This window comes from Cyclopterus lumpus, chromosome 2 (genome assembly GCF_009769545.1).
Source record: "Cyclopterus lumpus isolate fCycLum1 chromosome 2, fCycLum1.pri, whole genome shotgun sequence".
NCBI classification, from domain to species: domain Eukaryota; kingdom Metazoa; phylum Chordata; class Actinopteri; order Perciformes; family Cyclopteridae; genus Cyclopterus; species Cyclopterus lumpus.
In genome coordinates, this window is record NC_046967.1 from 8659462 (window position 1) to 8673608 (window position 14147).

The 14147-nt window shown below is 46.4% G+C and overlaps 1 protein-coding gene across 4 annotated transcripts in view; it reads right to left on the reverse strand.

Moving 5' to 3' along the window:
• Positions 1-4831: 4831 nt before the first annotated feature.
• The window catches only part of LOC117745306 (rho GTPase-activating protein 6-like), a 35353-nt gene continuing 26037 nt past the window's right edge, over positions 4832-14147 (reverse strand). For all 4 annotated transcript variants that reach the window (XM_034553544.1, XM_034553552.1, XM_034553569.1 and 1 more), the window contains exons 4-14: positions 13798-13946; positions 13520-13648; positions 13191-13386; positions 12995-13050; positions 12214-12364; positions 11929-12077; positions 10541-10720; positions 9513-9604; positions 8591-8841; positions 8393-8476; positions 4832-7847 (exon numbers count right to left, since the gene is read on the reverse strand). In XM_034553544.1, coding sequence (XP_034409435.1) covers positions 7291-7847; positions 8393-8476; positions 8591-8841; positions 9513-9604; positions 10541-10720; positions 11929-12077; positions 12214-12364; positions 12995-13050; positions 13191-13386; positions 13520-13648; positions 13798-13946 — 1994 coding nt within the window. In that variant the 3' untranslated portion in view covers positions 4832-7290. The remainder of the gene's footprint in view (positions 7848-8392; positions 8477-8590; positions 8842-9512; positions 9605-10540; positions 10721-11928; positions 12078-12213; positions 12365-12994; positions 13051-13190; positions 13387-13519; positions 13649-13797; positions 13947-14147) is intronic.

A 14147-nucleotide genomic window follows, 5' to 3' on the forward strand; every position in this document is an offset into this window, starting at 1 on the left:
CTTGTGTAGAGTGGCCTCTGTTTGGGTTTGGGGACTTAATGGAAAGCCTGCTTTACAAACTGAGGGCATGGAGTCCATCACTTTGGTCCAGAACCAAAATATCACAAAACCGATGGTACTAACTGCCATGGAATTCATGGTCCCCAGAGGATCCCACTGACTTTGGTGATCCTCTGACTTTTCATCCAGCACCATCAGCAGACCGAAGGTTCCACTTATGAGATATCTCAACATCAACATCAATGGTTTGGAACATAATGTTCATGGTTTCCAGACAATGGACCCTGATGGTCCTTTTACTTTTGACAAAACTGTCTCAACATCTTCTGGAACATGTTTTCACCCTCAGATGAACTTCAAATAGTTGAAATGGTATTATACTTGTTAAACACCAACATTTTTAAATTGCCTATTGTTCAGCCCAACCCGTTCTCATTCCCAACTCGTCATATGTACAGGGTACCACATGGTGTCACTTAAGTTTATGGGATGCATGGATGTGGACTTTTAAAAAAAAAAATCTTAATCAAGTACTCGGGTTGTTTAAACTTGAAACCAAACTTTGACCACAGAGGTATCGGTTCAGAAAACACTCACATTACTAATCTTTATGATGTCATAGGGTTGTTTTTAAAAGGACTAACAGAACCATGGATTTTGTAGTTAAGATTTGAGCAATTTTTTTGTTTTGTGCGCTTTGCTGACAAAGGATAGAGGTGAACAGGGAAGCATGGGATGTAGGAAGTGGAGAAAGAAAGACGCCACGGAGGAACCGTTACATTTCTAAGCCTGCAGAAGCATCAACACTTTGTCCTTTTTCTCTGTCCCGGCCTCACTGCAAAGACACTACAGCATGAGCAACACCTGCTGGTGAAACGTCGACACATGTTGCCATGAGGAATCAAACCAGCTGGCAACCGCGCTCGGAGGCTGATCCGTTAAAAGCCCACTTGGATCCTCAGTTCATCGAGATTTTCAAAAAGGGCCTTTTCGGATTCCTAAAAAAAAAAAGAAGAAAATCTGCCTGACAATGTTTCTGCAACAGACCAAAAAGGGGCTAAAATGAATGTTTCTAGAAATTCTCCTCCTGCAAACACAGCTGGAGATAGATTCCAATTAAAAGTGCAATTTTAGGTTTATCAATGAAGACGCTGTTGTTAATTTACACCACTACACATGTTTAAACTGCGCTGATTTAGCTGACTAATTTGAAAGCCCCAAAAGCGAACTCCTCATCTGCAATTTAGAATCCAAATGATTTATTCAGCTACTATAATTAATTCAAGTGCATTTATGAATGACTAACAAAGATCTCCTAGTTTCTCTCACACACTAAGCAGATTTGACAGGATACGGGGTGAAATTACAGTCGTCAAGGACGACGGCAGTGTGATGTCCTTCACATCTGGCTGAGGTCATGCACGGAGGTAGCACGCGTACATCTAAAACCAGCTCGTACTGTGCAGTTTGGTTTTTTTTTTTTCAGTGGTGGTCTAAGATCTCACTGTGAGGCACAGCCACGTGCAGACTATCAATATTTTTGACGACCAAAGAAGGCCCGTCACGAATTCCCCCGTCTTATTAGTTGTTTTCATTCTGTTTTCTGGTTTAACTCTCTTGTCATTTCAGACCCGGTCATTCACACCTGGTTCTCACGCCCATCTCACCTGCAGCCCGTTCCCTCGTTAGTCACTCACTACTTAGGTCCCCTCACTTGCACTTGCCCTGTGTTTTCGTGCCACGCTCTCCAGACAATACTTTTGTCTCAATTCCTGATCTGCCTGTTCTGACCCTGCCCCGACCTTCGACCCCCTGCCTGCCCCTGCCCCTGACCTTCAACCTTCGCCTGCCCCTTTTCGGACTTGTTTGCCTTTACGGACTCATCTCCCGTAAGTAAAGACGTTCATCTTTGTCTCGGAGTCGTGCTTTTTGGGTTCCAGTTTGTCATACCCTCGCAGGTATATTTAATAACTCCTCTTGAATCGCGAGTCTGCAAGCACTGAGGGAATGTATGCAACATGTTTTTTTTTTAAAAAAAAAATTTTGTTGCATCGTGCAAAAGCAATGGATTGGAAAATAATCATTTGCAGGACGAGACCAACACCATCAACCATGAAGCATGACCTCCTTCGGAATCCGATGGACTGGAACTAACAAATTGACTGTGGATATGTCAGTGCTTTCTTTTTATATAACGGGCCCGTGTGGGTAATTGATTGAAGTATGAGCTGCATGAGGGAGGCTGTGTGTGGGTGTTGATGTGCATGTGGACATGAGTACAGCATGCCAGAACGCTCCTGAGGGCAGATCAACCGTGGTTGGGTGGACATTGTCCTCCTGTCACATGGCTGCAGTACTGACATGCATGAATATACAAACACTGGGGATATTAAAGCATCTTCCTGTATGAGTTTAGTCGTAGTTTTAAAAAAAAAAAATGTGTCATCTTGAACTCATCTGAATGTTGGTTTTCTTCATCTACGGCAACACCTTCTTGTTGTTTGATGCGTGAAGTTAAAAGTGGGGAGAAACCTCTTCATTATTTTAGGTTTCTGTGGCACTCATTACTGACATGAATTATGGGATGGGGATTGGAGATCAGTGTTAAAGACGTAAAAGTAAAAGCATTGCAAGATGCTTTTGGTTTCTTGTTGGCAGCATTTCTCATGAACTCCACTTGATTGAATTAAAAGCAAATAGCCATAGTTCCCCACAGTCTTCTATCACTAAGAGCAGACCACATTTAGTTTACTGACATGCATGGTGCTCTTAACTCCCTCCAGGAGTGGGGCTGAACTATTGTACTGGCAATTACACGTGTCTCTGTGTGGATGAGTTCATGCATACCTATTTGCGCATGTGCTTTTTTTCTCCCTTCTTTTTCTGGCAAATTGTCTCTTTTAGCTCGGGCCAACTGGATAACGTTACTCCGGGCCAAGTCATTAGCCGCTGAAATAAGGAGGCTTTGTTTTGCTGTCATGGTCCACAAAATTCTATTTAAAATCCAGGCTCCCGTCCAGGAAACCGACCAAAAGGGGACAAAAGGAAGAAGCGCACTCGGAGTACAGTATCTTAAACAAAGTGCCTCGGCGCTTTTCACTGATCACAATTAATCAGAACCTCCTTGAGCAGAACATGACATGCTCGTTTACGTACATCACTGGCACACACAGCAAAAGCTTTAATTGGTGTTGTGAGTCATGGACGCTTGAGGGAGGGCATTTTCCTACGATTGGGGGGGGGGGGGGGGGGGGGGGGTTAGAAAGGGAAGAAGAATGCAACTAATTCAAAAGTCCTAGGCTTTCGGTGTGCTGCCTGTATCTCCTTCGTGACATCCAAGAAACGATTTCTAATTACTTTTCCAAAGTTTCCAGACCTGATCAGAAGTCTGATAAGCTGCTCGCAGAGGAACGGCTAAATTGCCTTTTTTTATTCTCATTATCCCACCCCTCCCCCACCCCCACCCTAGTGCACATCATCTCTATTTCAATTATCAGCTCACTCCCATCTGCCAGTGTCGCCCCACTCTGAGTCTGTGTCCCCTCGCCATCAGAGAGTCGACGCCCAAACGCTCATCCATTACCTTTCCCAGTGTGTCTAATGGTCTGCTAGCAGCTAATTCCACTTCTCTGGGGGGGTGGGGGGGGGTTCTGTAAGGTGATTTAATGCGCTATCAGGCAGTGCTGAGGAGAATTGAAACCAAAAGCCATGAAATCTTTTGAATCTGCCTCCTTTTTATTTCCCCCATTCCCTTTTTCCTTTTTAACTCTCCATCACCGAACGTATTGCTTATCTTTATTTAATACTTTCCTGTATTTGTCGCACCCCATAACTAGTTTTGTTTAAATCCGTCTACATCAGTCGTGGTGACATGAAAAGCAAAACCTATCCATGGCTCTCGACTGACCTCTAGTGGTCGAATCGGGAAGTCACACTCAACACATCTGAGCTGTAAAATATTCCTGGAATTTTTTCTTCTTTTTATTTTCAGCACTACACACACATTTGATTAAGGACATATGCTCAAGGACTGAAAAAAGATACTCCAGTGAGCTGCCAAAAAATCAACACATCCTGTGCAGGACCACCTCAGCAGCAACAGGAGGTTCTCGGCTTGCAGTTTCCCCGAGTGCCCCTGCAGGACTGTGACATCATTATTCCACGGGAGGCTCTATTAGTAGGAATCTGACTTATGGTCGAAATATTTCCGTTCCTGTTCCCGTCCAGCAGTTTAAAAAGGACCAGGCCGAGACTTGTTGACTTGCTTTTGGCCCGAGACCTGCGTGCACTTTTCTGCCTCCTTTTCTTGTTTCTTTTTGGAGATGACTCATCTGACAATCTTGACACGTTCCCGTTCCCCTCTGTTCTTTTCCCTCGCAGACGTGTCTTTTTTCAGGTGTGATAAAAGACTGTCGATTTCTGAAGGTGAGAGTTTGAAACTGCCTGCCTCACTTTGACACTTCCTGTCGAGTGACTTGCAACTGAAGCCATGTCTTATAGGGCCGAGAATGACATCACACACACACACACACACACACACACACACACATCAGGCTTACGTTGCTTTTGCCCCCGATCCTAACGGAGCCCTCTATCTCCTCGTCTACCTCCTACCTCCTAACTATCAGCAGTCTCTATACGTCTTTATTTATGAGGTCGTGCTCCTGTCAGTTGGAGATGCAATGACAAATACCTCTTCAATCCATAACGTAAACGAAAAAGTTGTTTTTTCTGTGGGAGCAAAATCCGATTAGTCAGTTTTACATACCGCACAATAACAATATAATGTGATGCCATCGTTTACCCAAAGCATTGACTTCCACAGCCCGTGTAAACTGTATCATATTTAATTCCATTTTAGCATATTGAAGATGACACGCGGTACAAAAGCAATTACCAGACATTCCATTACAACTTGGACCCAGTAAATCCCACCGAAAAAAATATCCACAATAGAACACCATTCGACTAAGTTTCTCTTAGTTTCATAGTGAGGTCATCAAGACACACGTTGTCTTGGTTTTGGGGAGACGAAGCTAGGACCATTCGGTATATTCTCTTTTTTTTTCCTTTTTTCCACTCCTTGAATACAAATTGTTATACTGCATTTAATATAGTACAACACTCAACATAAAAAAAAAAGAATAAAGAAGAAGAAATTCACGAAATATGAACCTTGAGCAACGCATTGGAGAAAACCACTTTTTAAGAGCAAGACCTGGAGCACGTTTTTTTTTTTTTTTATTTCCTCCACGAGGGTTTACAGATTTTCACGAAAAACAAGAAAGGTGCATATAATCTCGGGCTAATTGTTTCTTAACCCGGGCTCGGACGGCGAAGCGTGGGAAGCAGCAACATGCACACGGTCTGACAAATAGATGGCGCGCGCCAGCCTTCCCACCATCTTCTCTTCCACTGACAGTCTCACGCCGCCGGTGTCACAAAAGACAAAGAGGACGTCGAAAAATCGACATAATGCTGACGTGGCTTCGAATATTACACCATAACATTGAGAACGTGTGAAATATTTGCCAGCAAATACCCACACGACTGACATTTGAGAGGGTTTGGACTGGTGGGTTGTAATAATTTTTTTTTTTTAAAAGTTCAAGTTTATTTCTTTTATTTCCCCCCCCCCCCCTATCTGATTTAGCAACGATACTGTAACTGGAAATGATTAAGAAATGTGAGCAAACCTTCTTTTATTTTATTTATGAGCACCACAGTTGCACCACTGCAGCATCATTTCATCTTTTTGAGTTTGATTCCTAAGAAATAGCCTGAAAGCTTCTTTTTTTTTGCTCAGGCGGGACATCCGGTGGAGAATGAGAGGTGTAATATGAGTAATAACACGAGTCAGCCAGAGAGTCACTCGTGTGAATGTAGTGCTTATCATGCCGCTGTATCGGGTCGCTTATTGTAGAGCTGAGAACAAAAGCATACTTTTAGTTTACACTGAACTTGGGAAATGTAGTTCCAGACTGTAGTTCATACTTTTGTTATGATCTAACCAGATGTAATGACGCATTCAGTCTCCAAATGGACGGAGTTTTGCTACATATGAAAACTTTGCGACGTGAAAAAACATTCGATAAATTTGATAGTAGGTACATTTAGACTCGTGGACCAGATTCTCTGAATTCTTCACCTCTGGCCTTTCAGAAAGGATTTTTAAAGGCCAGGTTTTTTTTAATTTTAGAAGTACTATTTGGCATACATCCAACCCTAACACTGGTTCTTATTTGTACACTTTACTGTAGTATTTCTTTGCACATGCTGACGTTTAACACATATTTCGATATTTATTACGTTGGCTATTTGGGCTTCATCTTTGTTGAAGATATATATATATATATATATTAAAAAATGCGGAAATTCCATACAAACGCCTGCAATCGCACAAGAGACTTTGGCACATTGTTCCTGCCGTGCAGCAGGTGGCAAGAGCACATATTTAGCAAACTGACAGCCAAGTGCTTTATAATTAGGTCTAAGCATAGTTGCCATACGTGAAATATTCTACATTCGATATTTAAAGACAATACAGCAGTCTGACAAAACACGAACATTTTGACTGGCAGTTAAAGGGCTGGCTTACTTTTTAGCAGATTGGCAATTTATATATTTGGACACGTCAATTTACATATATATCGTTAAATTGGTTTATATACATAATACGTAATCTGACGGTAAAGTAATCCAACATTTGATCTTGTTAGACAGGAGTGGCTGAACTGCAATACCGGTACGAACACAGACATTCTACACTTAGCAGCAATTACTAATGGGTCCATGTAGTGTGAAAAGTTATGACTTGAAAGTATAACGAACTAAAGAAACATATGGTTTTCTATTGTTCTCCATTGAGATATGAAGACTGAAGTCACTGTGAATGGAAAGCAAGGCGCGTGGCGTGGTAACACTGAGGAGTTGGGAGGAGGATTTTTTTTGAGGTATTTCTGGTGGGCATCAAATCAAAAACATAATGGGCAAAAACAAAATACAGAAGCAACATCCATTTTAAACAGGAAATACTAGTGGCTCTTGGATGTACAAAGTCTGTGTAAAGGCAGCAGCTGCACACGTAAACAACAACGCCGCGGCGCCTGGGTTGCAGGCGAAGCACGGAGGGTTCATGGAAAGGAGGAAATCCGTGGATGGATGATAGGCGGGCTGAGAGAAAATATGCAATGAAGTCCGGGGGGGGGGGGGGGGGGGTGATTGTCATTGTAGGGTGTTTGATCATGCCATCAGAATCTCCACCACGGAGATTAAGTCCGTGGTCTGAGATCACACCAGCGTCTCAGGCAGTGCGTCAGCGTTGTCCGAGGACAGCAGCTGCCAGATCTGCCACCGGTCCCTCTGCCAGTCCCGCCACTCCGGGCTCTGCGCCACCATGTGGCTCTCTGTCGTCGAGGCCGAGTTACTCAGCCTCCCGTGCTCCGGAGTGGGCGGCGGGGCCGCCGCCGCCGCGAGCTGAGGTGAACTGTGCGAACTCGCCAGCCGATGGTGGGCGCCGTAAGGGGGCGGGCAGCGGCTGTCGTTGAGCGCCGCGGGGCCACCGTCGCCAGCGCTCGGCCCGCCTTGAGGTCTGGAGGTCGGGTTCGGTGCGTGTCCGCTCGCTCGATGGAGCCCCCGCGTGCTGTTGAGCTGCAGGCGCGGCGGCCCCGGCTCCACGTGGGGGCCGGCGCACACCCTGGCGACCGGCTGGTGGGGCCTGCACTCGCCGGTGGCAGGCGGCGTCTGAGTCCGTTTCAGCATCGCTTGCTGCCTGCCGTCGCCATGGAGCCCGTCGAGGCCTTCCTGTGAGCTGCGGGAGCTTCCCTCTGACATGTTGCCATGGGAACCTGGAAACGGAGCATCAACTACATCAGCGTTTTTAATTATAGTTTGGTGAATAACAAGGGACACACACGTCACTACTTTGTCCTTGACAAAAAAAAAATTGACAAAGAATTTGTACAATCTGATTGACAAACCTTTCGGCAAGCCTTATTGTGTCTTCAATGGAAAGATGGAGAGAGGATAAAGAAAAAAAAACATTCCTAATTGTTCTTTTGTTTAGGGTTAAATATACCAACACACTTTGTGGAATGATTTGGGCTGAATAAAATAGATCTCTGCAGAAGTTTGCATATCATTTTAACACTGTAAGGTCGTTAAATCACAGATTCCTTTTCTGCCCTTCCCATCGCGTGTGGGAATCAGTTGCCATAGAAATGACCCTCATAGTTTACGGTCGAGACGAAATGGAAAATGCCTTTTTTTATTCCAAAATATTCCCCCTCACTGGGGGAATGCTTGGCGGTGCAGAAGCTAACGAAGCTCAAAGTGAAACGTGGAAGTTGCTCTGGCTCTTCAAGCACGGGAAAAAAAAAGGAGGGGGGTTTACCTGTGTGTGCGTAGTCCTTGAGGGTTGGTTTCAGCGTGGTGTGCCACGTCCCCCAAATGTTGGCGTGCTCCTCTGAAATAGCGTCTGACGGAAGGAAAAAAAAAACACCAAAAAAAGTGAGTCAAATTCATCGTAAGCTAAATTCATGTGAGATCAGAGATGAAGAATCCAATCATCCAGCGACTGGGAGTCAATCACCTTTGCTGCCCCAGGCGTCACCCCCGGGCTCTCCGCCCCAGCCGGCCACCTGCCCCGCCAGAGTGAACTGTTCGGGCACGCAGAAGAGCGGCCCGCTGCCGGGGCTTCCCGGTTCCCCTCGCCGCTCACTCAGGACCGGGGAGTTGTTGTCGTAAGGGGACACCTCGCCGCTGGACACCTTGTTGGAGTCGCTGGAGGAACGGCGCTCGCTCGGGGAGAAGGGCTCCTCCGGCTGCAACAGGTCGGGACTCCTGCGGTTGATGGCAGAAGAAGTTGAGAGGTGTGTGTGTGTGTGTGTGTGTGTGTGTGTGTGTGTGTGTGTGTGTGTGTGTGTGTGTGTGTGTGTGTGTGTGTGTGTGTGTGTGTGTGTGTGTGTGTGTGTGTGTGTGTGTGTGTGTGTGTGTGTGTGTGTGTGTGTGTGTGTGTGTGTGTGTGTGTGTGTGTGTGTGTGTGTGTGTGTGTGTGTGTGTGTGTGTGTGTGTGTGTGTGTGTGTGTGTGTGTGTGTGTGTGTGTGTGTGTGTGTGTGTGTGTGTGTGTGTGTGTGTGTGTGTGTGTGTGTGTGTGTGTGTGTGTGTGTGTGTGTGTGTGTGTGTGTGTGTGTGTGTGTGTGTGTGTGTGTGTGTGTGTGTGTGTGTGTGTGTGTGTGTGTGTGTGTGTGTGTGTGTGTGTGTGTGTGTGTGTGTGTGTGTGTGTGTGTGTGTGTGTGTGTGTGTGTGTGTGTGTGTGTGTGTGTGTGTGTGTGTGTGTGTGTGTGTGTGTGTGTGTGTGTGTGTGTGTGTGTGTGTGTGTGTGTGTGTGTGTGTGTGTGTGTGTGTGTGTGTGTGTGTGTGTGTGTGTGTGTGTGTGTGTGTGTGTGTTAAAGATGAGAGGTTGTAACAGACATAGAGGAAAAGAGGGAGCAGGACTGTGTGTGTCTCTCACTGTGAGGCTTTTCTTCTGAGGAGGTAGTCGACCACATCTGGATCCGTCTCCAACAGATTCATCAAAACCTCGTTCTGCAGGTCAGGAGGCACCTAAAAAAAAAAGATGTGAATTATTAACAAAACTATTTGAGTGAAATTAACAAATCTCTAATTCAAGTCCTACTACGACGCCTGTTTTAGATCATACCTACACAGTTAAGATGCTTAAGACAGCTTAACAATTGCAACACAGTTATTTTCCAAACAGCAAACACCAATTTAATTTTTTGTTCCACCAATAACATAAATTGCATTAGCCTGTACTTCTAGTAAACAAAACGCCGCGTACGTTCCATGTACAACAAATGTGAATCCTCCTTTTGCCAGGGCACTTCTTAATCTGATCCTCAGGTAATAACCGTCATTTTCTGCTCGTTAAACCCGTGAATTATGATGAGGACCACGGTCCAACGCACGCACTGTCATCAGCGGGTTTACGAAACAACGTTCAGATGCCGTTCGCAGGACATGAGCTGCCTACAAATATGTTTTTACTCACCAAGAAGTCTGTTCCAATTCACTACAAGGCGACAGGCATGCGGCGGAACTACAAAACAATATATCCCGGTTTAAGTGTTTCGGACCTGCAAATTGCCGGCGGTCTTTTGAGCAAACGGGTACCTGAATTGTTTCCGCTTTTATTTTGAAAAGAATAAGTATCGAGCGTCGCCATGAGAGGTCCTCGACGTTATTACCGGCGCGAACTGGCGAGGGTTCGCTTTCTTCTTACATCCACTCGCAAGAATTCAGGTTTGACTCGTTTGACCGAAATCACACCTCGTCCATCTGGCATCTCGCGCTCCGTTTTTTTATTTCCTCACTTTCCTTTATTGACCCCGTTGCCGTGTCTTCTTCTTCTCACTCTCCGCTGAACTGTTTTCATTACCTTTTTTAGCGTTGTTGCTAAGCCGGGGAGGGTGGGGGGGGAGAAGGGTCGCAGAGGCGTTGAAGAGAAAGTGAGGACGCGTGTTAGAAAACGGGACTGACCATGAAGAGGGTTTGGTAGCTGGCGATCATCCTCTGCAGCACGGCGATGACGGCCGTGCTCTCCTCGGCCCTGGCCGAGCTCTGGACGCTGAACTCCTTGTCCGAGCTCTTCTGCTTGTGGAGCAGGTTGGGCCCGAAGATGGTGGCCAGGTTCAGAGAGGTCATCTTGTTCCCCGTGATCTGTCCGGCGGCGCGGCGAGAAACAAAACGGACAAACGGTTTGATGCGTGAATGCTAGAATCGGGTGCATTCTGCAAACCTTTTTCTGGATCGTTATGTACGCAATTAAAAAACAAAACAATTAGCAATACAGAAATGAACTGAGACATTCACTCCTCCAGTTCCCACTTCCATCTCCAGCCTCCATCCATCCTTTCAAGTTTATGTCCTCACTTCTCCCTCCAACGTTCTGTCTCTCTTGGCACATCCACCAACCCCCCCCCCACCCACCCACCCACCCTCGCTCTCTTTCACTTTGAGCAAAAGATGGATGAAGAGTGGCGCATTGGGGTTCATTAACACGCCAAGTGATGGAGCGTATGACAGCTGAGTGTGATTTTACCAGGGTTGGGGACGATTGTGTACGTCCTGTGACGCAATTAGCATCGAAAGTTACAAGCCCTTCAAAGCTTGATCAACTTTTCTTTTTTTTTTTTTTTTTTTTTAGAGAGGGGGAGTTAGAGAGTTCATAATTCTGCTTCTCTCCCATGCTTCCTCCCTTTCCACTCCCAGCCCCGATGGGAGAGACGGTGTTGTTCCTGGGCCCTCGAGTGCGAAATGCTCCGACTTCCTGTCACGATCTCAGATACAGAGTCGTGAAGGGAAGTACACACACACACACACGCGCACACACATACATACACACACACACACACACACACACACACACACACACACACACACACACACACACACACACACACACACACACACACACACACACACACACACACACACACATATCAATGTTCCAGTCCGTTCTCATGCATCCACACGCAAAGGCCAAAAAAAAAGAAGCAAAATTCTCCCTCACACTTGGAACAACACACGCACAAAGTGGTGAGATTGATACGCACACACATGCATGAGTCCGTGGTGTGGGAATTAACGACAGCGAAAGGGAGTGTGGGAGGGTGGATTATCCTTCAGTCACAGGCCGTGATGTCACTTCCTGTGTCCTGACCCCTATTCCCTGTGTGTCGACTATCACAGGTTCAAAACCAACAGTTTTTTGTTTTCTAACTCCATCCGACGCTGACTCTCTCTCTCTCTTTTGGATGAATGTGTGGACGAGTTGATTGCTAACACTTCTTTGGGTAATTTACGCTCGATGAGATCGAGACAGAAGGCGAGCAAAACACCAGTAAGCTGTTCAACGTGGCACTCACCTCTTGTCTGTGTTTGTCCTGCCGGTCGTGGGCGTGGTCAGCAACGGTGGACAGAAACTCCAGGAGGCGGTGGAGAGTATCACTGTTGCATGCTGGGAGCAGGTCGACCAGTAGCTGAGTGACATGCTGCTGCTCATCTGGATCCAACACTGCAGACGCATATTAGGATGGATTGGTTTGAAGAAAAAAGAGGAACAGAAGGAAGGAAGAAAACCAAAGGAAAATGGAGGTCATGTGGAGAAGAGGGGGTATAAAATAAAAAAAAAAGCTGAGGATGACGCTCACATGTGGTGTTGATGAAGGCCGTGTAGAGCTCCTTGGTGAGCAGCGGGTCGGGCATGTCCCTGAGGAACTCCTTCAGCAGAGCGGCCACGTCGTGAACGCTGTACTCCTCGTCCAGCTGGACGTCGACGCCGCGGTCGAACTCCTCGCGCAGCTGCCGCCGGCGTAATAAAGAAAAGAGAGGGCGTGGACGGAAGAGAGGAAGAGGGGGATTCAGAAACATCCTCCACACGCAGCAAATTGCGCATGACATTCTGGGTAGAGCACCGACTTCCTGTCTGTCCTCCAAGTGACCTGGTAGACTCAAACTAGTTGAACCAGTACGCATCGTAATCTCGGATCGGACTTTTGGATGACTTCCAGGGATATATAGAGGCCGTCTGCTCAGCACTTAGTGGTCCATCTAACCATAATTCACATATTAGTATCATTATATTTATCGGAGTCTATTCTGCCTGCAATCTATTTCAAAGGGACCTGGTGATTAAATCAAAGGAAGTGGTGAGGGGTGCTGCGTGTTACAGCACCTCATCCTCTCTTGACCTGAGGGTCGGCCTCATATTAAATTAAGATCTCATGAATCAAGTGACACATCTGAAGGTCACAGGCGTGTACTTTTTTTTTTAATGAAACGATCAGTGTCTGAAAGTGGGGAAAAAAAACTGAAAAGGTTTGTATAAATTATGCCGCTCACACCGGTTGACCCGTTATTTGCTTGAATGACCAACACCATTAGGATCAAATCTGTCTTACTGGAAGAAAATCAGCCAAATGACCTCCTCACCTGTCGGACCCTCTTCTTGGAGCTTCCCACTCTAAAGATCCCCACAGTCTGCAAACCTGAGTGGAGAAGGGAGGGAGGGAGGGGGTGACAACCTCAAAACCAGAACGCAATAGCTGTCTCGAGCACATGTCGTCGTCGTCTATGGAAGATGACATATGTTGGCGACCGCGGGGGGGGGGAAAGGAGGTTCGCTCACCGTATTTCTCGATGTGCTGACAGCAGCTGTCGACCACCCGGGGCACCTGGCGGTAGATGGGGTTGAGGCTCAGCCTTTTGTCCCGGTGCTTCTCCTTTTTATTCGGCGTGTCGAGCGGCAGAGAGAGCTGCAGGGCCTCGAGCAGGCGGGACTGGTTGTCGTCCAGGTCCGTGATCGAGTCCACCGACATGCCTCCCTAGAAGAGTCAATCGTGCGTTTCGTTCAGACGGGTTCAACTGAAAGTTAAAAAAAAACAACAACAACAAAAAACAAACACCTGATCCCGGAGCCCTGCGGCTCCCACTGAAGTATGTTTTTGTTTGTCTCACCCTCCTGCGTGCTCGGGGTGCCGCCTCGGGCGTGTTGGGCGACGTCGACTCATTGGCTGTCTCCGATGTGGAACTCAAAGAGGAGTTGCTGCTGGATAACTCCTTATTGGATGGCCGCTTGGTGGCAAACTACAAGACAAGATGATCCAAGAGTTCGATTCGATAGTACAATGTGTCTTATTCGATACGGTTTGAGATATTTGTCCTTTTTTTTTTTTTTTCTTTTTTTTTTTTTTAAATGCCCGAAACCAACCCCAGGGAGAGGACGATAAACGGACCTGTAGAATGGACGAGACGAGGTCGGAGGAGTCCTTGTGCTCCTCGCGCTGTGGCGGGTCCTGGCGATGGCCGTCCTGACGCTGCCTGTGTGTTCTGTCATTAGCGATGACCTGAGAGAGCACTATGCTGAAGGCTTGAGATATGCATTCTGGGGAAAAAAAGAATGAGGAAGAAAAAATATGAACATCAAACACAGCTCCATTTAAAACACATTACATGCGATAAAACACAAGTTCACGATGTCGTAGAGCACTACCACAGAACATCTGTTTTCCAAAATAATAAAGTTGTAAAGCGTGACCACTAATTCTAGTGCCTTTTGACCAAAATAACACAACCCCCGATCACT